Consider the following 24334-nt stretch of genomic DNA (forward strand, 5'->3'; position numbering starts at 1 on the left):
TAGTTCCTCTGCCTTTTCTAAATCCAGCTTGAAATCTGGACATTCATGGTTCATGTACTGTTGAAGCCTGGCTTGAAGAATTTTGAGCATTCCTTTACTAGCGTGTGAGATGGGTGCAATTGTGCAGTAGTTTGAGCATTCTTTGGGATTGCCTTTCTTTGGGATTGGAATGAAAACTGACCTTTTCCAGTCCTGTGGCCACTGCTGAGTTTTCCAGATTTGCTAGCATATTTGGGCCAAGGTCATATATAGCATCAGGTCTGAGATGTAGGTATGTGTCTCAGAAACTCAAGTCAGTTTCTTGTGTAACGAAATGAGCCTCTGAAGCTTTGAGGTTTTATTATGTGCATGGATGTTTGTGACCTGAACTTATGTTTGGGTAATTGTGAGGCAAGATGTTATGAGTTCTATATCTGTAAAGGGGTGACCTTGGATAAGAAGTTGTTCTTGGTGGTGAGACCAGACAGCTAGACCATTGGCAATGGACTAATGATATGCAATAAAGGGTGCAAATTAATGCTTGAATTAAAGACAGATCCTGAGAGCCCTCTCACTTCTCTCCTATTGTGTGTAGGCAGAGGGCAGGTGCAGCCTTAGAGGGTGCTTCCTAATTAAGGTGGGGTTGCAAGAAAGGCCTGCTGGGGGCTAAGTCCTTTCTCTCCAGGTCTTTAATTCTTCATTCTGTTAAGTATGATTACTATCACATGCAATAAAGACTCATGGTTACTATTGTATGCAGTAAAAATTTTAACTATGGCAAAAATGAAGATGAACCATGTCTCTATCTTTATGGAAAATTATTACTGTTAATCCCAGGATTGCAGGACTGTCAATATTGCCGCCCTCCCCCCCCCACACCTTTTTACATCTGCACCCAAGCAGTTCCTCAAAGAGTGTTTAAGATGCAAGATGGTGGAAATAAAAAATGATCTGTTATGACATCCTCACTTTTGAGGCCCCGGCCCTCCACAGACACACATTCCCAGTGTCCTTATTATCCTATAGCGTTGTTTACTTAAAAAAATTTTTTTTTTTGGTTGTGCTGGGTCTTTTGTTGCTGCACGCAGGGTTTCTCTAGTTGCGACGAGTGGTGACTACTCTTTGTTGTGGTGCCATAGGCTCTAGACATGCCGGTTTCAGTAGTTGTGGCACCCAGGGTTAGTAACTCTGAGACATGTGGGATCTTCCCGGACCAGGGATTGAACCCACACCCTCTTCATTGGCAGGCAGATTATTATCCATTATACCACCATGTAAGTCTGCATTGCTTACTTTCTTCACAGCCCTAACTTTCATTTATAAACCCAGACTGTGCTGTTATATTAACCATCTCTTTCCCCCAGAAATTTGAGCACCAGGATTTCAAGAACTTGTTTCATGCCCATGTCTGGAGTGCACAGCGCCCTATCTATGCTAAATTGTGCATGTTCTGAGCCTACAGTGCCTAGTTGAAGAGTGATGCTGAAAAATGAGCATCAAGAGCATGGTTTCTGAGCAAGAAAGCCTTGCTTAGGATAGTAACCCTGTCTCTATCCCTTGATAGGTTTGTGTTCTTGACAATTTATCAAAACTCATAAAGCCTCAGTTGATTTGAAATTTCGAAAAGGAGATAATACCTAACACAAGTCCAAATCCTGTAAGACGACTTTTTGGACAATCTCTTACTGATACAACCTATTATCATTTATGGTTTGTGGCCATCCTTATTATGATTTGTTCCACCCTTCTATTTGAATACAAGTGTGAACCTGGTAGTTTTTTAAAATTAAATTTTATTTTCTTATTGGAGTATAGTTGTTTTACAGTGTTGTGTTAGCTGCTGCAGTACAGTGAAATGAATCAGCTATAGGTATACACATATCCCCTTCAACTTGGTAGTTTCTGGCAAGAAGGCACTAACAAAAAAAGATTGAAAACTTTAATTAAGAACAAATGAGAAATCCATTTCATGACAAAAATTTTAACTATGGAAAAATAAAATCTTCCTAAAGAAAAATATACATGGTAATATTGAGTCAAAATGTTTAACGATTAACCTGAAATAAACACCAAGTTGATGTAAAAATCCACAATTACAATGGGATGTTTCAATATATCCTAATATTTGTTAGTATAGAAGTTTTTTGCAAGTTAATAAAACAGCTCTTAAGAAAGATCTACAGAAGCATTAGACCTAAAAAACAAACAAAAAAGGAACATTGTTTTCAGTCACATACAATTAAACATAACTGAACATGTACTGAGGAATTATGTTCAACCAACTATGAGTAACTGGAAATAGCCACAGTTTATCTGATAAGAGGAAGGTGCTGATTCTCACATGAAGGACTGGGTCACAGGTATCACTGAGCAGCGTACAGAGGCACACACAGCAGGATCATGTGGTTCCTTCTGATTGCACCATCATAGCTATTGTTGTGGAATGAGGAGCACTCGGTCACTAGAAGGATCAACAGAACCAAGTATTTTCTACACAACTGAGACCTTACACAAATACAATATAGAGAAGAGGGGAGTCAGTGCGTCACAAAACTTTCTCAACCACAACAGTCTTAAATTTGTTGCCCAGTGGACACATGAGCACTTACAGGAGAATCCAAACTGTGGTGGATCTTTGTTGTGGAACAGGTCTGAGAAAGTGGAAGTCATGTAGGTGGGGGTAACCAGGATACTTTGGACTGGCTAGGCCAAGAATCAGGAAAACGGGCTGGAACCAGGTATATATGAAACTCCTATGTGGCTCAAAAACTAAGGCCTTCTTCACTTTGCCTTCCAGATGTCATGCAAGGGAGGCTAGTGGTGAATTCTAACATGGAACCCTAAAAAGAACAGGTTCTAGAAAATGTAGGTCACAGCATATTACTCATGTTGATGGAACACACTCCAAGAGACCATTTCCAATTCTACGTTTTATGGTCCTGTCACAGGTCGCTCTTCTTTCCACAAATATAAAGACTTACTGGTCTGTTAGTGTTATTACAAAAATAAATAAAAGTTTAAATGTTAATAGCATGACATTTCTAGCTTTTTAATCTCATAGACTTGAAACCCTGTGAGAGGAGAAACCACATCAGTTATGTTCACTGTTGTATTCACAGCACAGGCACATAGTAGGTGCTGAATATGAATGGAGGGATGGTAATGCCACTAGCTGACTTCTGAGATATCATGTAGTTATTCTAACTGCATTATGGGTAAAAGAAACCCTAAATGGTGATGGCAGAATACTGTAGGAGGATTCTTAATGTGCTCTTGGGGGAAAAAATGTCACTACAGTGCAAAGGTGTTGTAGTTATAAATTTAAATATAAAATAACCAAGCTCGCAAACAATGTAAAGCTGCTTCATTGAAGTATGCAGGTGATGTCAACATGGGTCTCTCTTCTTAACGTGAAGCCTATTACCCACATCACAGTCAGATGGAATGACAAGAGTTGAGAGAAAAGGTGTCAAATAAGATGATAAACTTTGCATACTTACAACTTTATGGCAACTATTTATTAGCAAGGAAAATGGAAAAAGATACTTTTGACAAAAGTTTTTCTTATGAAAGAGGAATATTTACAGTGGGTAAGAAATACCCAGTACCTGCCACAGGAAGCCAATAGGAAAATCCCAACAACTACCAGTGTCATTATTCCATAACCCCTTTACTTACAGAACAATTTAAAAGTTAGGTATTTTGGCACATTATATAATGTTGGCACATTACATTATATTCCAGTTCACCCATGGTGCCAACAGATTTCAAAATGGAAAGACAAAAATTCTATAAGCTAGTTTAAGGAAAAATACTACCCACTAAGCTTGCTAAGTACTATGGCTTAAAGAGTTCTTACAGAATTGTTTCAACTCAGTCCTCAGTTGCAAAGTTAACAAGTAGAATCCATAACTAAAGGCTGAGTTTCAGAACAAGCCACTAATAAAAAGGATATATTTTTAACTTTTAGAACATTTCTTTTATGTGAATTTTCTGGAGTACTATTATATGTGAATTAATCCACATCAGGCTTTCCCATGTTATTTACACTTTACAGCATTTATCTCTAGTAGTTTTAAGAAGACTTTGAATGTGTTTGTTAAGCTAGAAAACTCTGCTGTATTTATCAGTTATAATTTATCTAGTGTGCATTCTCATGACATGTTTATGTAAGGATGTGGGCCAATTGAAGGCTTTCCCACAGTGCTTACACTCAAGAAGTTTCTCTCCAGTGTGAATTCTCTCATGGCTTCTGTATGAACTGGGTCGACTAAAGGCTTTCCCACAGTCTTTACATTTATATGGTTTCTCACCAGTGTGCACTCTCAAGTGACCTCGAAAGGTTGTGCGGTAAATGAATGCCTTCCCACATTCCTTACATTCATAGGGTTTCTCTCCAGTGTGAGTTCTTTCATGTACTTGAACATAACTGGAACAACTGAAGGCTTTACCACATATTTTACAATCATAGGGCTTCTCTCCTGTGTGAGTTCTTTCATGTATTCGAAATGAACTAGGACAATTAAATGCTTTCCCACATTCTGTACATTTATAAGGTCCATCTCCAGTGTGCGTCATCATGTGTCTTCGAAAGCTTGTGAGAGAAACGAATGCTTTCCCACATTTCTCACATTTATAGGGTTTCTCCCCAGTGTGAGTCCTTTCATGTATTTGCAGACCTAGAGGAGAACTGAAGGTTTTTCCACACTGCTTACATTCATACGGTTTCTCTGCAGTGTGAGTCCGCTCATGTCTTCGAAAGGAAGTGGGACAACTGAGGGCTTTACCACACTGCTTACATATATATGGTTTCTCGCCAGTGTGAGTTCTCACGTGGACTTGAAAAGTGGTGAGCCAATGGAAGGCTTTTCCACATTCCTTACATTGATAAGGTTTCTCTCCAGTGTGAGTTCTTTCATGTGTTCGAAATGAACTGGAACAACTGAAGGCTCTACCACATTGTTTACATTCATAGGGTTTTTCTCCAGTGTGAGATCTTTCGTGTATTCTGTATGAACTGGGACAATTGAATGCTTTCCCACAGTCCTTACATTTATAAGGTCCAACTCCAGTATGTGTTATCATGTGTCTTTGAAAACTTCCAAGAGAAATAAAAGCTTTTCCACATTCCTTACAATCATAAGGTTTCTCTCCAGTATGAGTTCTCTCATGTTTTCGAAGAGAACTGGGACAACTGAAGGCTTTACTACACTTCTTACATTCATAGGGTTTTTCTCCAGTATGAGTCCTTTCATGGCTTCGAAAGGAACTGGGACAACTGAGGGCTTTACCACATTGCTTACATTCATAGGGCTTCTCTCCTGTGTGAGTTCTTTCATGTGTTTGAAAGGTTTGATGGTATCGAAAGGCTTTTCCACACTGTTTACACTGATAGGGTTTCTCTCCAGTGTGAGTCCGTTCATGTTTTCGAACAGACTGACGATATCTAAAGGATTTCCCACATTCCTTACATTTATAGGATTTTTCTATACCATGATTACTTTCATGTTTTTGGAAAGGCTGGAGATAACTGAAGGCTTTCCCACATACTCTACATTTATAAGGCTTCCTTCCATATTCCTGATACTTGGATGGTTTGGGTGCAGTGTGAGATCTCAGGTGCCTATTAAGAGATGAACGACTCATGAAGACTTTTCCACACACACTGCATTCCCATGGTTTAGTAGAATTTTTCGTGTTCAGATTAAGATTTGGAATAAGGCTGATGTTTTCTCCACATTGACTACCTTCTTTACTTTCACAGAGTCTCTGTAATATATGACTTCTGTTAAAAGAGAAATTAGAAACACACTGTTAATGATTTTTTTAATGATTTTATAATAAATACTAGTATTACATTTTTCCCATTTACAAGGAAAACGTAGGGTTTTATGCACTATATAGTTTTTAAAAGTGAATATACTGAATGCTCTGTAAGAAAGCTCAACCACTGCTATTATCATAGTGATATTTATATATGCAGTCTCTGAATATGTTTCAAAGTAAACTATTTGGGAAACAACATCCATGACATAAGAAAACATTTTTGGTTAAAATTTTCTGACAAATAAATTTGAAACTGGGCCCTTTTGTTTCCACTTGTTTTTAGATTTTCATGACCTGAGATTCCCATGTGGGACGCTGCTTCCCATTTTAAGTACAACTCACCTCAGATTTCTTTCCTGGTTTTTGTACTGATCTTCAGTGTAATGGTCCTCCCATTTATCCCCTAAAATGCAGACCCCAAAAAATCAGTAAATTATAGGAAAATTATTACTTCACAGGTCTATGATGACCTCAAACCATGATTTATTTACCAAAGATTTCCCTTTCCCCGTTCCAAATCTGAGAACAACACTGATGGGCAGGAAGCACTTGTTCTCTAAGTGAGGAATGTCATCATCCTTACTTATTAAGGCCAGGTTACTCAAAGTTTCCCGCATCACATCTCTGTAGAGTTTCTTCTGCGAAGGCCCCAGCAGAGCCCACTCCTCCAGGGTGAAGTTCACAGCCACATCCTCAAAGGCCACTGGGTCCTAAAACATCACAAATATGTGTACAGGAAGATGGGTGAGATGGACAGTACTGGGAATCTGTAGTCCATAAGTTTACATATGCTACTGTTATGAAATTTACTTGTTCTGTGACATGATAATGAAAATTCTTACTCTCTACCACTTCCTCCCAAACTTAACAGCATCATGAACACATACATGAAAATTTCTAAATTTTTACTATCATCACTTAAGTCTTATTATTCTCTAATGGTAGGATCCAGAGCATGCTGGAGCAATGTGAACTCCAAATGAAAGAAATATTTCCATTTTGAGACTGTCAGTTCTGCATGAAAAAAACTCATCTCCTTTAATACCTACCATATCACACAGTACTCCATTAAGCACAGGGTCACATATGCATGAGGTTTTAATGGGAAAAAACAGTGAAGAACTGGAAGTTTTTTCTTCTACTCCCATCATCAAACATGACAGGTCAAGAGTCCTATGTAAATCCAGCTTATGGTTAGTCCCAGCTGGCCATACTGTCCTGAAGTAATCTAGGCTACGAGAAGCAGTCAGATGCAGGGGAGTCCCCTGGCGGTCCAGTGGCTAAGACTTCACACTCCTGATGCAGGAGATGGGTTCAGTCACTTGGTCAAGGAACTAGATCCCACATGCCACAAGTAAAGATCCCATGTGCTACAACAAAGACCCAGCACAACCAAATTAAAAAAAAAATGTAGTAGTGGTCAGATAATGAATGAAAATAATCTTGTGGGAAAGTATTACCTTTTACTTACTTGACAGAGATTCAGTTAGTCCTTTTTATTTCACAGTCGTATTTCATGGGACTAGGAAGCTATTCTGAAGTTAGTGCTGCGGCATGAGAGAAGGCATGGCAACTTACACAAAATCCTTATATTCATGGGCCTCAGAGCAGCTTCACACCGTCTTTACCACATCTATGTGCATACACTGAGAAGATAAGATGCCAGAAGAGCCTTTCTGGCAAAATCATAACAATGTACCCTGGACCTTGAGGAACTGAATAAGAACTGCAGTTTGCAAGGGCGTCCACTGAAGACCACAATGGCTTGGTGGTGAATGTGCCCATCGTTCTGAATACAGGGCTCAGTGGTGCATTCCTCTAAAAGAACATAAAGGTTCCCTTCTCCAGTTTTAGGAGGCGGTGATTCCCAACCAGCCACTCACTCCAGAGGCAGCCTCCCCACTGCTCTCATTTCCATGACCTCCTGTGCTGCACAGGAAAGTGACAGGTGAGCCTCTGGGCAGAGGAATCTCTCAGCCATGTAATTTCCCTAAACGCTGGTCTCTGTAAAAGGTCACCACTAAACAACCTACTGATATCCACGTGGACGGGACAGCGAGAAGGTTCCCGCAGTCATTACAATGGTAGGATTTCTTCATTCAGTTAAGGAACAGAACAAGAAATCCCCATTTCTTGTTTTTCTCACAGAAACTGATGGCCTTAAAATGGAAACACTTCTTTCATTTGTGTAACATTTCTCTCAAGGTGCCCTGGACCCTACCACTATGGAACAGTAGGACTTTCAGTGATCACAGAAGAAATGGAGAAATAATTTTCACGTGTTCATGTTGTTGTTAAACTCCTGAGGAAGTAACCACTTCCTGCTTGGGTTAGCTCTAATTACTCTTTCTGTAGTGGGTCTACAGTGCTTGCTCCTAATGGTGTCCTATTACAAAGTGAGCAGAAGAGAGTCACACTAGAAGGCCTGGGAGGGCTGATTCTTAGCAATGCCTGCTCACAGTCTTTGTCCTTCGTTGGTTATCTGGGAACTGGGATTTATAAGTGACCTGACCAACCTAGGGCTTCTCTGGTGGCTCAGACAGTAAAGAATCTGCCTGCAATGCAGGAGACCTGGGTTTGATCCCTGGGTCAGGAAGATCCCCTAAAGAAGGGAGCAACGACCCACTCCAGGATTCTTGCCTGGAGAATTACATGGACAGAGGAGCTTGGCGGGCTACAGTCCATGGGGGTCTCAAAGAGTCAGACACAACTGAGTGACTAACACTTTCACTTCATTTTCCACCACCCTAACTGGTAAGAATGGCTTGGTGTATCTCAACTGTTTATAGTACATCACAAACTCTTCATTCTCAGTGTCTGAATTTTGTTATGCTCAACAGAGAGTACTTATGTGATCTGCCCCCCAAGTCACTCTTGGGTATTGTTTCTAATGAGCTAGTATTTTACATGTATTGTCACAACCTTCTGCTTGGAGGATTGAGCCCCTCCTATGTGATTACACTAGGAAAGAATATCTAGAAGCTTGCATCTGGCTTCTTTAAGAACACATTTAATTAGGTACTAAAGAAGAATGAATGAGGTATTTAATAATCTTCATGGAAAAATTTTGTTTTTGTTGGATAACATTAAAGGAGATAGATGAAAATATGAAAGATGTCTTTTTTTTTTTTTTTGAAAGATGTCCTTGATGTTACCACTGCAGAAATATATCTAAAACAATTTATTATGTAACTGGGAAATGCACTGTATCATTCCCCTGTATTCCATGGACAATAGTCAATTCATCATAGATGTAAATATGAACAATAAAACTGGGGCGCTTTTAGAAGTCACAGGTAAATGCTTCATTGATCCAAAAATAGGGAGAACTTTCTCATTTAAGAAAAAGAAAAACAGTCTTGAAGCAAGAGCCTGACCAATGCAAACATATTAAAACTAAGGGAGTTATAAAACAAAAGATAGAAGAAAATACAGTGATGTTAAAAGGTTAGTATGTGAAGTAAGACGGACACCATAGTTTTAAAATAATGGGAAAATAACCAAAACCTGTTTAACAGATGATGAGAGACCACACATGGAAAAAACGTCCATCTGCTTAGTAATAGGGAATAATCAGGCAACATGTCAAGCAGATTGTATCTCACTCGAAGAACAAAAATTAGTTAACTAAATAATCCCAAGTGTTGACGACCATAGATGACAAATATGTAAATTAGGCATGAACAGAGGAAGCATCAACTGATGCACTGCTGTTTCCTGTAAATCTGAACTTGATCATCGTCAGTTGTCCTCCAGTGTCCAGAGAATTTACGTGTATTTGTACTTGCAGATGGATACAAGGATATAGAAAATATATTTTTAGTGAGATTAAGAATTAAACTAGGGGGAATTCCCTGGTAGTCTAGTGGTCAGAACTCCACACTTTCACTGCCAAGAGTCTGGGAACTAAGATCCCACAAGCCACTCAGCATGACCAAAAAGAATACATAAATAAGTAAACTGGAAAAAGCCCAAACCCCACAACCACTGCAATGGATGAGTACCTTGACTGGCCCACAGTCTCAGACACTAGGTGTGTATCAAACATCTGCTGCTAAAAGCAACCAAAAAGCATTCTGAATGTAATTCAATTAATATTTATTGACAGGTCAAAGCAGACAAAACTACAACAACAGTGTGTAGTGAAAAGAGCAGATGGTAAAGGTATGACTCAACAATCAACAGATCCTCTACCTGCAGCATGGAGATGAGCTGGGAGCAGAACATCAGAGGCTCTAAAAACTGCCCAAAAGCCCACTTATGAATCTTCACGGTTACAAAGATACTTATACTCTTATTACTAGACAGCCCAATAAAGCATTTTGTACATTCTTTTTGGAATATATATGATGATTTTTTTTAAAAAAAGGAATTAATGAAGTTTGGAGAAGAACATAATTTTACTGTGTTTGCCCTGTGATGTGGCAATCTGAGTTTTAACTCAGACTGGCAGCAAAAACTAACAAGACAGAGGTCTATTTTGAAAGAACTGGTTACATAATCTCACCCCAGCATTTACTTTTTAAAAATAAAGGCTGGGGCTTCCCTGGTGGCTCAGTAAAGAATCTGCCTTCCAGTGCAGAAGGCACAGACCCCTGATCTGGGAAGATCCCACATGCTGCAACTAAGCCTGTGTGCCTCAACTACCGAGCCTACGCGCTAGAATCCACGTACTGCAGCTGCTGAAGCCGATGTGCCCCAGAGCCCACACTCCACAAGAGAAGCCGCTACAATGACAGGTGTGCGTGCTGCCAAAGAAGAGTAGCTCCCCTCGCATCATAACTAGAGAAAGCCCACAGGCAGCAAGGAAGAGCCAGCCAAAAATAGATTATCTGTGTATTTAATAAACAAATAAAAGGTGACATGAACTGGTATAGAAAGATGTGAAGGATCTTTTTTTTTTTAGGATTTTTCAATAGAATAATTAAGAAGTGTTGCAGTATAAAAACCATGTTCCTTCTTCTGTAAGTCTTACAGTCTCCTGCACAAGCATGTGGAGCGCATCTGAGATCTGGCTCAGATGTCTACAGACTGATGACAACATGCACTCAATGTCAAGAGCTTTTTATTTTTATAACGGAAGTGTCTGGGGGGGAGGGTGGGCTTCTCAAGCATGGGAAACGCCTTCAGAGAGCAAGTTAAGGCTCCTGGCCTGGGTTTTTTTGCAACTGAGCTTAGAGGGTAGGCTAGGGTGAGGGTTTGCATACTCCCGGGCAGAAACTACCACGGACTTACTCGCTTGCCAGCACCAAAGGCAGGAACCCTCAGGTTTTCTTGGCATTTTGTAGACGTGGGGCACAAAGTGGAATAAGGAGGGATAAAAGTACAAAGCTGTCAGCTGACGAGGATGGACATGTACACCCTGCTATATTTAAAATGGAAAACCAACAAGGACCTACCGTTGGTCCCTAGCACAGGGAACTCTGCCCGATGTTCTGTGTGTGGATGGGAGGGGAGTCTGGGTGAGAACAGAGACAATGTGTGTATGGCTGAGTCTCTCTGCTGCTCACCTGAAACGATCACAGCAGTGTTTGTTAACTGGCTGTACTCCAGTATAAAATAAAAAGTTAAAAAAAAAACTGAGGTCAGAGACTTCTGGTTCCTCTTCAGTTGTGTAAGGAGTTTAGAAGCTAGCATTAGCATCCTCACAAGATAATAACCAACTAACTAAATACCAACAACTCTTCTTAGACCCAGAACCATCAGAGAATTTAGGTCATGGGGAAACTGCTGTCTCCAAAATCAGCGAGACAAAAAAGCAGCCATTTAAAAATATGCCCAGGATATTTCTGCTCTCCAAATGTCGGAGTAGAAGACAAAAGAGCTTGTGACAGTGATAGGTCTTTTCCCTGCTCCTTACATCAAATATGTGGCATCTCTTAACACTACTGCTCCAACTCTGTGTCATCAAAATATGTGTCCGCCCATTCAGGTCAATACTAACGATCCCTGGAGTTGGCATTAGACGTCACAGATTGAACATTCACTGCCACAAAACTGCCCCCATTTAAGCTGCTGGCCACAAACAAGGCGCCTGGGGTACTGACATTTCTACCCAGCTGCCTGTACATTCATAGATCCCCTTGACACTCCCTCATGTTTGCTAATTTACCGGAATAATTCTGAGAACTCAGGAGGACACGTGGCTTACTATGGTTGGTTTATGATAAAGGATACAACTCAGGAACAGCCAAATGGAAGAGACACATAGGGAAAAATGTGGAACAGAAGATGAGGGTCAAGGAAACAAAAGCAATGGGACCTAATCAAGCTTACCATTGACAAAGAAACCACAGAGAAAATGAAAAGACAATGTATTGAATTAGAAAGATATTTGCAAATGTTAATGACTGATAAGGGGTTGATACCTAAAATACAGGAACAACTCCCAGGCAAAAAAAAAATAACCTGATTAAAAACTAGCAAAAGACGAACTTCCCATGTAGTCCAGTGGTTAAGACTCTGCACTTCCAACACGGGAGCACGGGGGCAATCCCTAGTAGGGAACTAAAATCCCACGTGCTGCATGGTGCAGCCAAAAAATACCCAAAACTTTCTAAAAATGTGCAAAATACCCGAGTAGATATTTTTCCAAAGAAGGCACAGAGATGGTAAACTGGCATATGAAAAGATGCCCAACATCACTAATCACCAGAGAAATGCAAGTCGAGACAATCAGAGATCCCATCACACCTGTCAGAATGGATACCATTAAGAAGACCACTGGTCTTCTTAACTGGTGAGGATGTGGAGAAAAGGGAACCCTTGTACGCTCTTGGTAGCAGTGTAAATTAGTGCCAACTAATAGGGGAAATGGTGTTGAGGTTTCTCAACAAACTTAAACTACTGCTGTTGCTTAGTCACCAAGTCGTGTCCGATTCTGCGACCCCACGGACTGCAGCCTGCCAGGTTCCACTGCCACGGCACTTCCCAGGCAAGAACACAGGAGTGGGTTCCATTTCCTTCTCCAGGAGGTCTTCCCAACCCAGGGACTGAACCTGCATCGGCAGGTGAATTCTTCACCACTGAGCTATCAGAGAAGCCCAAGAACTACCATGTGATCCAGCAGTTCCACTCTTGGGTATATGTCTGAGGAAAATGAAAACACTTCCAAAAAGATACACACTCCCCAGTGTACAGCAGCATTATTTAAAACAGCCAAGATATGGAGGCAACCTAAATGTCATCCATCAACAGATTAAGGGATAAAGATGTGGTACATATATACACTGGAAAACTTCTTGGCAATAAAAAAGAATGAAATTCTGCTATTTACAACAACATGGATAGATGGAGGGTACTGTGCTTAGTAAGTCAGTCAGACTGAGAAAAATACTGTATGATTTCACTTACATGTGAAATCTAAAGGAAACAAATGAAAATAACAAAACAGAAACAGCCTCACAGATAGGACAACTAGCAGGGGACGGGAAGTGGGGAAGGGAGATAAGGGTAGGAGGTTAAGAGGTACAAATGTATAAAATAAATAAGTTACAAGGTTAAGGTTAGCAAATGTAAGCTTTTATGTATAGAATGGATAAACAACAAGCTCTACTATAAAACACAGGCAACTATATTCACTATCCTGTGATAAACCATGATGGAAGAGATATTAAAAAACATGTAAGTGAATCACTTCGCTGTACAGTAGTAACTACATTATAAATCAGCTATACTTCAATTTAAAAAAAATACTGGGGAAAAAAAACACAGGAGAAAATCCAGGTGACCTTGAGTTTTTTGGTGACCTTGAGTTTGGTGATGAGTTTTTTGATTCAACACAACAAAAGCAGGATTGATGAAAGAAAAAAAAAATCAGTAAATTGATGTCATTAAAATGACAACTTTATGAAAGACAGGGTTAAGAGACTGAAAACAAACTAAAGACTGGGAGAAAGTCTCTACAAACCACTTATCTGATAAAAGACTGGCATCCAAAATATCTAAACAACTCTTAAAACTCAACAGTAAGACAGACAACACAATTAAATATGGACAAAATATTAGAACATACCCTTCACCAAGACATGTGGATGGTAAGTAAGCATAAAAGATGCTCATGTCTTATGTCATGATTGCAAATAAAAGAAGAATATTTCTAGATACTTACTACAAAACCTAAAATTTAAAAAACAACTAAGAATAAGCTTTATTAAAGGATGGAGAAGATGTGCAGTGACAGGAACCCTCACTCACTGCTGGTGGGAATGAAAACAGTATGCCTACATGGGAAAATGCGCAGTTTCTTACGGTACTTAACCATGTAATCCAGCAACCAGGCTCCTTTGTATTTTACCAAATCAGATGAAAACTGACTGTCACAGGGGCTTCCCTGGTGGTTCGGGGGTAAAGAATATGCCTGCCGATGCAGGAGACACGGGTTCGATCCCCAGTGTGGGAGGATCCCACATGTTGAGGAGCAACTGGACCCATGCACAACTACTGAGCCTGTGCTTTAGGACCTGGAAGCCACATGTAGCCAAGTGCCCTAAAGCCCAGGCTACGCCACAAGAGAAGCCACCACCACGAGAAGCCTGCACACAGCAACCAGAAGTAGCCCCTGCTCTCCACAACCAGAGAAAAGCTGGTGCAGCAAGGAAGCCCCAGTCCAGCCAAAACCCCACCACCCAAAACATCTTCATTCATAGATATACCTGTGTGCGAATTTTTTTTATAAAAGGTTTACTCATGATTGCCAAGACTTACAGGTGAACAAGAAATTCTCCAACAGAGGAATGGAAAAATAATCACTGGAACATCAATATAATGAAATGTTATTCACTGTTAAAAGGAAATGAGGTATCAAACCAAAAAGACAGAGAGAACCTTAAAATCATACTGTTAAGTGAAAGGAGCCAACATGATAAGGCTACATACTGTATTATTCCAACCAGAGTTCTGGAAAGGGAAAAAACCATGGGACAATATGTACCACAATAATACAAGATACAAAAAACAGGGCAAAACTATGTGATGGCAGAGGGGTTAAGTGTGACCATTCTGTACTTTGTAACCTAAACTGCTATAGAGAAAGGTAACATAAAGCTTTCTATAAACCTAAACCTGCTGTAGAGAAAGGTAACATCTATCAGGGAAAAAAAAGAAGATGAAGTAAAAAAGGCATTAATATTCATCTCAGGTGATTGAAAAAGGCCATCTTTGTTAAGCTGATTTGAAGTTACTTCAGTCACTATGGCACTCTCATAAAGGCCTGCACCCTGCGGACAGAGAATTAAAACTCCACTGAATGCCGTGTTCCAACGGATGCGCTCTGATGTGGGTAAGTGTCCTGGGGAGGCCTCAGTATATGTACACACAAGTGTTACCTTGATGTATATTGTGGATACCTGTTAGGCAAGAGAGTCCCAGAATTCTTTTATCACACACTCTTAGGCGATTGCCCAGGGGTCTGTAAAGACATGCTTTCCAAGCCAACTGCTGGTTAGGGCTAAGACGACAGGCTGATGTTGGGTCCATTGTGGACCCTTGAGTCCCCTCCTTTAGCAGGATGTCCAACGAAGGGGTGAAAACCTGGATCATGTATGAATGTGGAGATGTCGTTCTGAGGTCTGTGAACTCCCCTTGCTCATCACTCGGGGAATCCTTAGGAGCCCATAGGGAGAATAGGGGTCTGAGAAAGGGCGATGACCTTTAGCACCTGGCAAGGAACCCAGGAGGGGGAGGCCTCCACCCCCTCCTGCAGGGAGGTTATGGTGGGGGTCCCAGGGTCAGCTGTATCTTGTCTCAGGGGGTCCCCACAGCTGTGCTGAGCTCTTGGGGTGCTGTTTACAGGCTCCAAATCATAACGGGAATCTGGATGGGAGGTCCCATGTTCAGGGCTATCTGTTTTCAGCACAGCTCCGTCAGGAGATGTAACTGCAGCTCAAGCGGCCTGTCGTGCAGGGCCAGGGCAGGACCTTGGTTAGAAGCCTGTGGACAGCTTCGGGCCTGACGGGGAACTGCAGAGGCAGGAGCGGAGGTCCCCGAAGCCTCTACTGTGACTCAGGGTCGGATGGCACCGAGGCGAGTGCCTGTCATCTGGCATTTTCACCAGAGTCCACAGCCTTTTTGTTTTTTTAACGAGAACTATTCCAGGTGGGCCATTTTACAAGTAATAGCTTAAGTGGGCTCAAATATATTTCAACATTTTTCATGTTCTGATGTCCTCAGAAGAGATGTCATTAATGTCACGTCACTCATGCTCACGGCACAAGGTGGACGCGGGTCAGACCCTGCCTGCAGAGACCTGTGCAGTGGCGATGGTGCTGAGGTTCTCTGAGGGTGACCAGGTAAAGGTTCCCACGCCCCTTCAGAGGCGAAGGCCAAGTGTGCTGAGAGGCTGCTGAAATAGACACGGAACAGAAAGGACTTAGCCAAATCTATGAGGGCAGGATATTTAGCAGCTGCTGAGTGGATGGAGTCAGTCATTTCCAAAATGCTGGGGGCTGGGAATTGGGGCTTATTTGGTGAAACAACAGTCTCAAGGTTGCCATAATTCAATGTGAGGTGTCCTTCATTCTTTGCAGGTTTGAGAACAGACCAAATACGCCAATTAAAAGGAGGGGTTAATCACTTCCTCATTAAACAGGTTTGTATAATAGTTTTCCATCCTGCAAAACCCTATTTACATTGGGCCATTTTAAGTAAGCAATAAAGGTCAGTGGGGTTCCATTTATCAATATAATTTTCCAGCAGCAGAAACGAAATTAAAATTTCATTTATGATTCACTGGATCAGATCTTCCTTCCTCTCAAGCAGCAGTGAAATGGCTTCAGAAAGGAGCCTGGTCTGGGTGTTCATTGTGGTTGGAGGCTGAGACTGGGGCAAAAGTTCTTGCCCAAAGTCAGGAGCTTGTGTGGCTAGAATCTCCTGTCATCTCTAGAGCGGAGGACCCAGACTTCTCATCAGGTTGGGGCACAAAGGGAAGAGGGAGGTGTTAAAAAGAAACAGCAGACCCCTAAAGGAAAGCTATGAGAAACCCAGACAGTGTATTAAAAAGCAGAGACATCACTTTACCAAAAAAAGGTCTGTATAGTCAAAAGCTATGGGTTTTCCAGTAGTATGGATATGAGAACTGGACCACAAAGAAGGCTGAGCACCAAAGAATCTCCCCCAAGAATGTCATCTTAAACCAGTCTGAGCTTATTTTTGCTTTTAATTTTCTGGCCAGTGCCAACAAGGTAATCAGCCATATAGGTTATTATCCCTCAAAGCAAGATAATTAACTCTTTCTTTATCCCTTTGGCCTTCTACCCATCTAAGCCTTCCATTTGGACACCTCCCTACTCCCTAGATGAGATGCTGTCTGATTCAATCACTTAATAAAACCAAGTAAACCTTTAAAATTTATTCAATTGTATTTTTGTTATTTAACAGATCAGTGGGGCTTAAACTGAAACAAACAGCCAAAAAAAAAAAACACAAAAGTCTGACTACTCATGACAAAGACAAAGATGGGAAAGAAAAATATGCATTTGCAATTGCTTCTTTTTTGATAAAGAAACACCAAATCAAGATGCTCAAGAAATGGACTTCTCTGGTGGTCAAGTGGTTAAAACTCTGCCGTCCAGCGCAAGGGGTGTGGGTTCAATCGGTGGGGGAACTAAGATCCCACATGCCACACAGTGTGGCCAGAAATTAAACTTGTGAAGAAAAAAAATTTCACTAAAGCCTTAAAATGATCTACACTGGTTATTTGGGAGTGGCTGATACAAGACCACTTGAGGGGTCAGGATGCCCTAGCATGAATCTACTTTTGACAGTCTTACCTTACAGATTTTTGCTAACCTCCCCATGATGATTTAAAATTAACTGAGTCATATGCATATACCATATCTTTATATTTAATAGCCTTTATTTTAATTAACTTACTTTTGCTTTGAACTTTTTAAGCTTAAATTTTACTTATCTACAGAGGAAACCCTTCTAAGATTCACTCCTTTAAATGCTAACCTTTATAAAAGTTTAAACTATAAAAAATGAAAAGGCATCATAGCTTCTTTTTCTTTTTTTTTTTTTAATGGTCACAGTAGCTTTATTGAGGCATCATAGCTTCTTATAGCTCGCTCTGGGGGCTATTTCAGAAATAAGTAACAGGTAATGCATGAGGAATTTGCATCTAATCCATTAAATATACTAGGATTTTCAGTGATTTATGTACATTTTGAATAGTCTTCCTCATTAATTCATTTGCTTCAGCAGTGTTGTAACACTTAAAATTTCAAAGTTCTCTAAGGACATGCACATACAAAAAACTGACCTACAAATGTAAAAGCCACCTTAGAACTCAAATACACCCATCTCATATCTTGACGATCTCTTGCCTAAAAGGAAAGAATATTCTGTTTAGTTCCAGAGTTTTTTGTCTTACTCCCACTGTCTCTCTGTCAACATACATTGAAAGCTTGAGAATCATAAATACTATACACTCAATATTAAATAATGTCACAGACTATGATGGGAAACTGAAGAATTGCAACAGGGCATTCCCTGGTGATTCAGTGGTTAAGGCTTCACCTTCCAATGCAAGGGGTAGAGGTTCAATCCCTGGTCTGGGAGCTCAGATGCCACAAGCCTTGGGGCCAAAACACCAAAACATGAAACAAGCAATGTACCAAATTCAATGAAGTCTTTAAAAATGGTCCACATCAAAAAAATCTTTAAAAACTGAAATATTCAATATATAAATGTATACAGGGGAAGAAATGCAAATATTTGAATCAGTGAGATTAGCAGCCTATTTCCCTATAATTTAGAAGAAACTCAGATTCCCAGGCTTGAGGTCCAGATCCCCCACTGTGGGAATACAACCCCTAGAGTGTGTCAGAGTTGACACATTAGGAAAGACTGTGATGCTGGGAAAGATTGAAGGCAGGAGGAGAAGGGGACGACAGAGGATGAGATGGCTGGATGGTACTCTGACCTGATGGACATGAGTTTGAGCAAGCTCCAGGAGATGGTGAAGAAAAGGGAAACTTGGCATACTGCAGTCCATGGGGTCACAAAGAGTCAGACACGACTGAGCGACTGAACTGAGACTGTGTCAGTGATGAGGGTCAGTCACCTGAACAACCACAGAAATGAACTCTGGAGGCTCCAACAAGTGCTCCCTCTCCAGGCTTCAATTCTTATAAGTGAGAAAACTCTTCGCCAGATTCAATGTAAAGTTCTAACTTAAATGAACTCGCCAATTCATAAACTCTTGTCCAAGGAGACACAATTCCTGACCTTCACAGACTTTCTCAACACACTCAAGTTACTCTGAGTAGTTCGTATGTTCAGTTACAGTGCAAAGTTCAACCAGGTAATCAATAGTTAGGGTCTCAGGGCGTCACTGGAGAAGGCAATGGCACCCCACTCCAGTACTGTTGCCTGGAAAATTCCATGGATGGAGGAGCCTGGTAGGCTGCAGTCCACGGGGTCGCTAAGAGTCAGACACGACTGAGCGACTTCACTTTCACTTTTCCCTTTCATGCATTGGAGAAGGAAATGGCAACCTACTCCAGTGTTCTTGCCTGGAGAATCCCAGGGACGGGGGAGCCTGGTGGGCTGCCGTCTATGGGGTCGTACAGAGTCGGACACGACTGAAGCGACTCAGCAGCAGCAGCAGCAGGACGTCACTCCATATCCCCCACCGTCACAAGTGCATCCCCACCTTTCCAGGGCTGCATCTTCTCTCACTGTAAAGGCTCCTTCCATGGTTGGTGAGAGCAGGAAGGACACTTGCAGGGGAAGACTTCCCAGACAGAACTGGTCGTCTGAGTACTTCCCTTTGCAGGCTCAAGGGGGCCTTAGCTTAGAAATACTGACCCAGGTCTGGGCTCCCCACAGTCATTGCCATGAACTCCATTGATATTTTAAATGACACATATCCAGTGTTTGAATAATCCAACAGAACCATTCAACCCAGTATTTATGTGTAAAGAAGGGAGGAAAACTGTAAGGCATTTTTTTCTATTTCAAGAAGAAAATATAAATATCTATTCCTTTCAGAAAGTAAATGTCAGCCAATTATCATTTCCATGGCAAGAAACTGTAAATAATAATTGGAGAAAAGAAAAAAAAAAGATCTTGAATATTACTTACAGTTATGTGACAAAAAAGGAAAAAATGTAACTAATGGAATGGTATAGTGAAATATTTTTTCTGAAATTCACCTTTCTTTCCCTTTGGAAATATTTTATACTCTCTTTCAAGATCTATTGATTAAATACATTTACAGTTACTAAAGATGGAGACTTAGGACTTCCCTGGTGGTCCAGTGGCTAGGACTGCGCTCTCACTGCAGGAGACCTGGGTTCAATCCTTGGTCGTGGAACTAGACCCCACATGCCGCAACTAGGACCCACACAGCTAAATAAAGGCTTAAAAGTAAATACGGTCACAAACTCAGGGAGGGACAAGGCTGACCTGGAACTATGATGAAAAGACCGATCACCCAGGAATCTCCCAAGAGGAACCTCCACCCAAAGGACTTAAACAAAATAGGATGTCTGTGGCTGGGAAAGCTTGTGGGGCGGAGTAAGGAGTGGACGGCACAAGACTTAAATACGGCGTAGTTCCCAGTGGTTAATCTCTGATTTCTTCTCATGGAAAACATACACAGACAAAAAACTAATCTTTAAAGAGTCATTCATGGCTCTGTGGATTAATAATAAGCAATTTAAAATACTGCGTAGCCTGAAATGCACCACGGAGGGCAAGTAGCTAATAAAGAAGCTATGAACTGAAAAGGGGAAGATGGCGTTTGGGAATATGGGGAAAGATCTGGAAATTTAGACATTTGTTTCCTGCCCTGGGAAGAGCTGGAGTAGGGAGGCAGGGTCGTGGATTTGTGACACTGTTCTTCATACATTTGAAAAGTGAAGGGAAATAGAGTTCCCCCATCCCGGGGAGAAAGGAGGGACCCCATAGACCGCTGCTCCTCTAATGCAGGGACCCCAAATACTGAGTCACGATTGTCCCGTTACAACCCTCTCCGTGGACACCACACCGTCTGGAGCAGACACAGCCGCAGCGGTGAGCTAAGAGGCCGCCCCGGGTCCCAACTGCCTGCTGAGTCTGGGCGCTGCATGCCGCGCTCGGGGTGGGTGGACTCGGGTCCGCGGGTCCGAAGTTGACCACGAGGAGGCCCGGGTCCCACCACGGCCAGTTCCAGCAGGTCCCTCAGCCCTCGCCTTCCAACACCCGGCTCCCCCAGCTCACCATTTTTTGGTTTCTTGGCTTCCCAGTAGTCCACTCCACGACTGCCGCGGCAAGCGCAAGTCACAGTGACAGAGGATGCCGCGGAGCCACTGGAGCCTTTTAAGGACACGGAGAGGGGATCTGCTGCGCTGCGGGAGCGAATGGGAACCAGCACGCAGTCCACGCCACCCACGCCAGACACTGGAGCGTCGCCTACAGGCGCTCACACGTACGTAACCGGCGACTCCCCTGATTGGACAGCTCGCAAGGCCCCGCCCTGCCGTGCCTGAGTGACAGCAGGCCGGAGGTCACGTCTTTGCTCGGACCTTGACCTGGTAGGGAGGCCTGAACTGTCCCCTCCGTGGTCACTGCATTGAACCAGATGGCCGCGAGGCCCTCACGGAACTGTGACACTTCTTTCCAAAAACGGACACTGAGAAGTGGCCTCACCGTTTGTAATAATGAGTCTCGCCCCACTTTTGATCTTTGACCACTTGCTGTGAGAGACCCATCCTTCCCTACCTACCCTCCCTCGTTTGAAGACTGAAAAGCCCCCTCACCCCACCCCATCCTCGGGGACACTTGGCTCAAGGGGGAGGGCGAACCCCACAATCCTAGACCAGCCATGAAGCTTCAGGGCATGTGTGAAACACAGACCGAGAAACCACCGGAAGACGTTTTCAATGTAATTTCTTTCATACTTATTCGTTGAAAGGTCAAAGGAGGCAAAACTGAAAGAACATTGCAGAGTGAAAAATAAAAGATGATGAAGGTATGGAAGAATAAACAGAGAATCACAGCCGCCATCATGTAAGGGGCAGGTCGGTGATGAATGAGGCATGAAAGGTTGGGGACCCTCTCACCAATGCCCACAGGTCATTTATGAATTTTCATGAAGATTCCAAGAATGTTTCAATTATCACTAAATCTTGCCAGGAAACATTTTGTATATTCTTTTCTAAATATATTTGCTGATAATTTTTTTTTTTTTATTGAAGGATAATTGCTCTGCATGCTGATAAAAATTTTAAGCAGTAATTAAGGTTGGCAACGAACAAAATTTGTATGTTAGTGTGTCCTATAAAGTGGCAATCTGAGTTTTCACTCGTGGTTTTGGCAACAACAATCAGTAAGAAGCCAAGTGTCAACTGAGAAAGGATAGGTTCCCTGAGTTCATCACCATATGTAGTTTTTTTTTTTTTTTCTGACAAAACTACATTTTTTAATGTTTAAAATAAGAGAAACCTAAAACAACTTCAGTACTTATTCAAAATCATGCTCATTACTTTTTAAATTCAACCAAGTAAGACATTATCTCAGTATCTTATTAGTGCCTACATTTGAAGCAAGTTACATGTTACAATGCTAGAAACAGCCAAGATGATATGACAAGAAACAATCAGGCTTTGATAACATAAAAGCAGAATATGATTTTTTTTAAACCACGTATGTAGATCAGCCTTAGAAAACAATAAAAAGGAAACTGGTGTTGTTATATCAGTCCCAGACTAACTAGACCTTCATGCAAAAAGCACTTTCAGAATAAAAGTGGAATACTTCATAACAGTAAGTCACTAAGCAGATATAACTATTACACATTTCTATCCAACTACTAGGCTTCCCTGATGGCTCAGCAGGGGAAGAATCTGCTGGCAACGCATGAGACACAGGAGATGTGGGTTCAATCCCTGGGTCGAGAAGATCCCCTGGAGAAGGAAATGGCAACCCACTCCAGTATTCTTGCCTAAAAAATCCCAAGGACAGGGGAGTTCGGAGGGCTACAGTCTAAAGGGTTGCAAAGCGTCAGACATGACTGAGCAACCAAGCACAGTGTATATATATATGTTCATCTACTAGCAATGTCTCAAATAAATAAAGCAAAAGCTGAGAGAATACAAGGGGAAACATCTACAGTGGTAAACGGGATATTTTAATACACTCTTGTCTGTGTAATTGATACAAGCAAACAAAAGGTCACTTATTACCCTGAAGATTTGAAATACGGGATTAACAAGCAAGAGCCAATGTAAATATATTAGAACACCACATTCAATAGCTATAGGGAAAAAATAATATACTGTGGCCACAGTGCAGATCTCAAATGTTAAAGGTCTGAAATCACAGACCTTTGAAACACTGAGATTGTTCTCTGATGACATTGTTATGTTGTTAGAAATAAAAAACATTTAAAAACAACTAGAAAATCTCCATGTGTTCAGAAATTGAGAAATATAATACATTCAACTTATCCAAATGTTAAAGTAGATACCAGTGAAAATTAGAAACCATTTTAAAGTGAATTATAAAAGTACTATATATTAAAATTTGAGTAATGTTGCTAGCTAAAACAGTACTTAGAGGGAAATGCTTAGCCTTAAATGCATATATTTAAAAGGGAGAAATGCTGAAAAGTAGTGATCTACAAGAAGTTAGCAAAAGAACAAAAAAGTAAATCCCAAAAAGTAGAAGGAAGGAAATAAAGAGCGGAAATCAATGCAATAGAGAACAAATATATAATAAAAAAAAGGAATCAGCAAGATTCAAAATTTGGTTCCTTTGAATGACTACTAAATTCCCAGGGAGACTGAATGAGGAAAAACAGAAGGTAGTTTTAGCCTATAACAGATACAATAAGATAATTCTTTACTGCAACCATTAAACGGATACTAATATTTATTATAAATAATTTTATGCTAGTAAATTAAAAAGTTTAGATGAAAAGGACAACTTCTTAGGGGGAAAACTACCAAAATAATCAACAGAAAATCTGAGAAGGATAAAAATTAAAAATCAAAGTAGTAATTAAAAATCTTTCTACAAAGAAAATTACCAGCCCAGATGGCTTCTCGGCCAGATTCTCACAGAAATTTAATGGAACAATTCAGTCCTACTTAAACTTTTTCAGAATAGAAAATGAGGGTCAGCTCATTTTATAAGGCTAGTATGAGATAACCGCTGATTTCAAATCCTGACAAGGACAATATAGGCCACCTCACTGACACAAAACTATTAACAGAATATCAAACTGAATCCAGAAATACATAAAAAGAGTAATACTGTAAAACCAAATTAGGTTTCTCTCAGAAATCAGGTTAGGTTTATATATTACTTAAAATCTTAATTCAATATATTAACATAGTGAAGGAGAAAAGTCATACAGTAATGAAAAGCTGCAACAACAACAAAAAAAGCATTACATTCAAACAAACAGAACAAAACACAAAATTCTTAGTAAACCGGTACAGAAGGGAACTTCTTTAAACATGATGAAGGGTTTCACAGAAACAAAACGAAACGAACTTCAGCAAACAGACCTGGAGGGAAATGCTGAAAGCTTCCTCTTGGA

The 24334-nt window shown here is 41.0% G+C and overlaps 1 protein-coding gene across 4 annotated transcripts; it reads right to left on the reverse strand.

Annotated features, from left to right (window-relative positions):
* Positions 1-1789: 1789 nt before the first annotated feature.
* Positions 1790-24334, reverse strand: LOC136155695 (zinc finger protein 791-like). 4 transcript variants are annotated; one of them, XM_065917688.1, is made up of 4 exons: positions 24303-24334; positions 6389-6515; positions 6148-6208; positions 1790-5764 (listed from the first exon to the last, which is right to left on the reverse strand). In XM_065917688.1, the coding sequence occupies exons 2-4, from the start codon at positions 6420-6422 to the stop codon at positions 4117-4119; spliced, it is 1743 nt and encodes a 580-aa protein (XP_065773760.1). In that variant the 5' UTR covers positions 6423-6515; positions 24303-24334; the 3' UTR covers positions 1790-4116. The 4 variants fall into 4 exon arrangements, with proteins under 4 accessions (XP_065773760.1, XP_065773759.1, XP_065773762.1 ...); XM_065917687.1 differs by lacking the exon at positions 24303-24334 and adding an exon at positions 21010-21167; XM_065917690.1 differs by lacking the exons at positions 6389-6515; positions 24303-24334 and adding an exon at positions 6297-6350.

Source organism: Muntiacus reevesi, chromosome 1 (genome assembly GCF_963930625.1).
Source record: "Muntiacus reevesi chromosome 1, mMunRee1.1, whole genome shotgun sequence".
Classification (NCBI taxonomy): domain Eukaryota; kingdom Metazoa; phylum Chordata; class Mammalia; order Artiodactyla; family Cervidae; genus Muntiacus; species Muntiacus reevesi.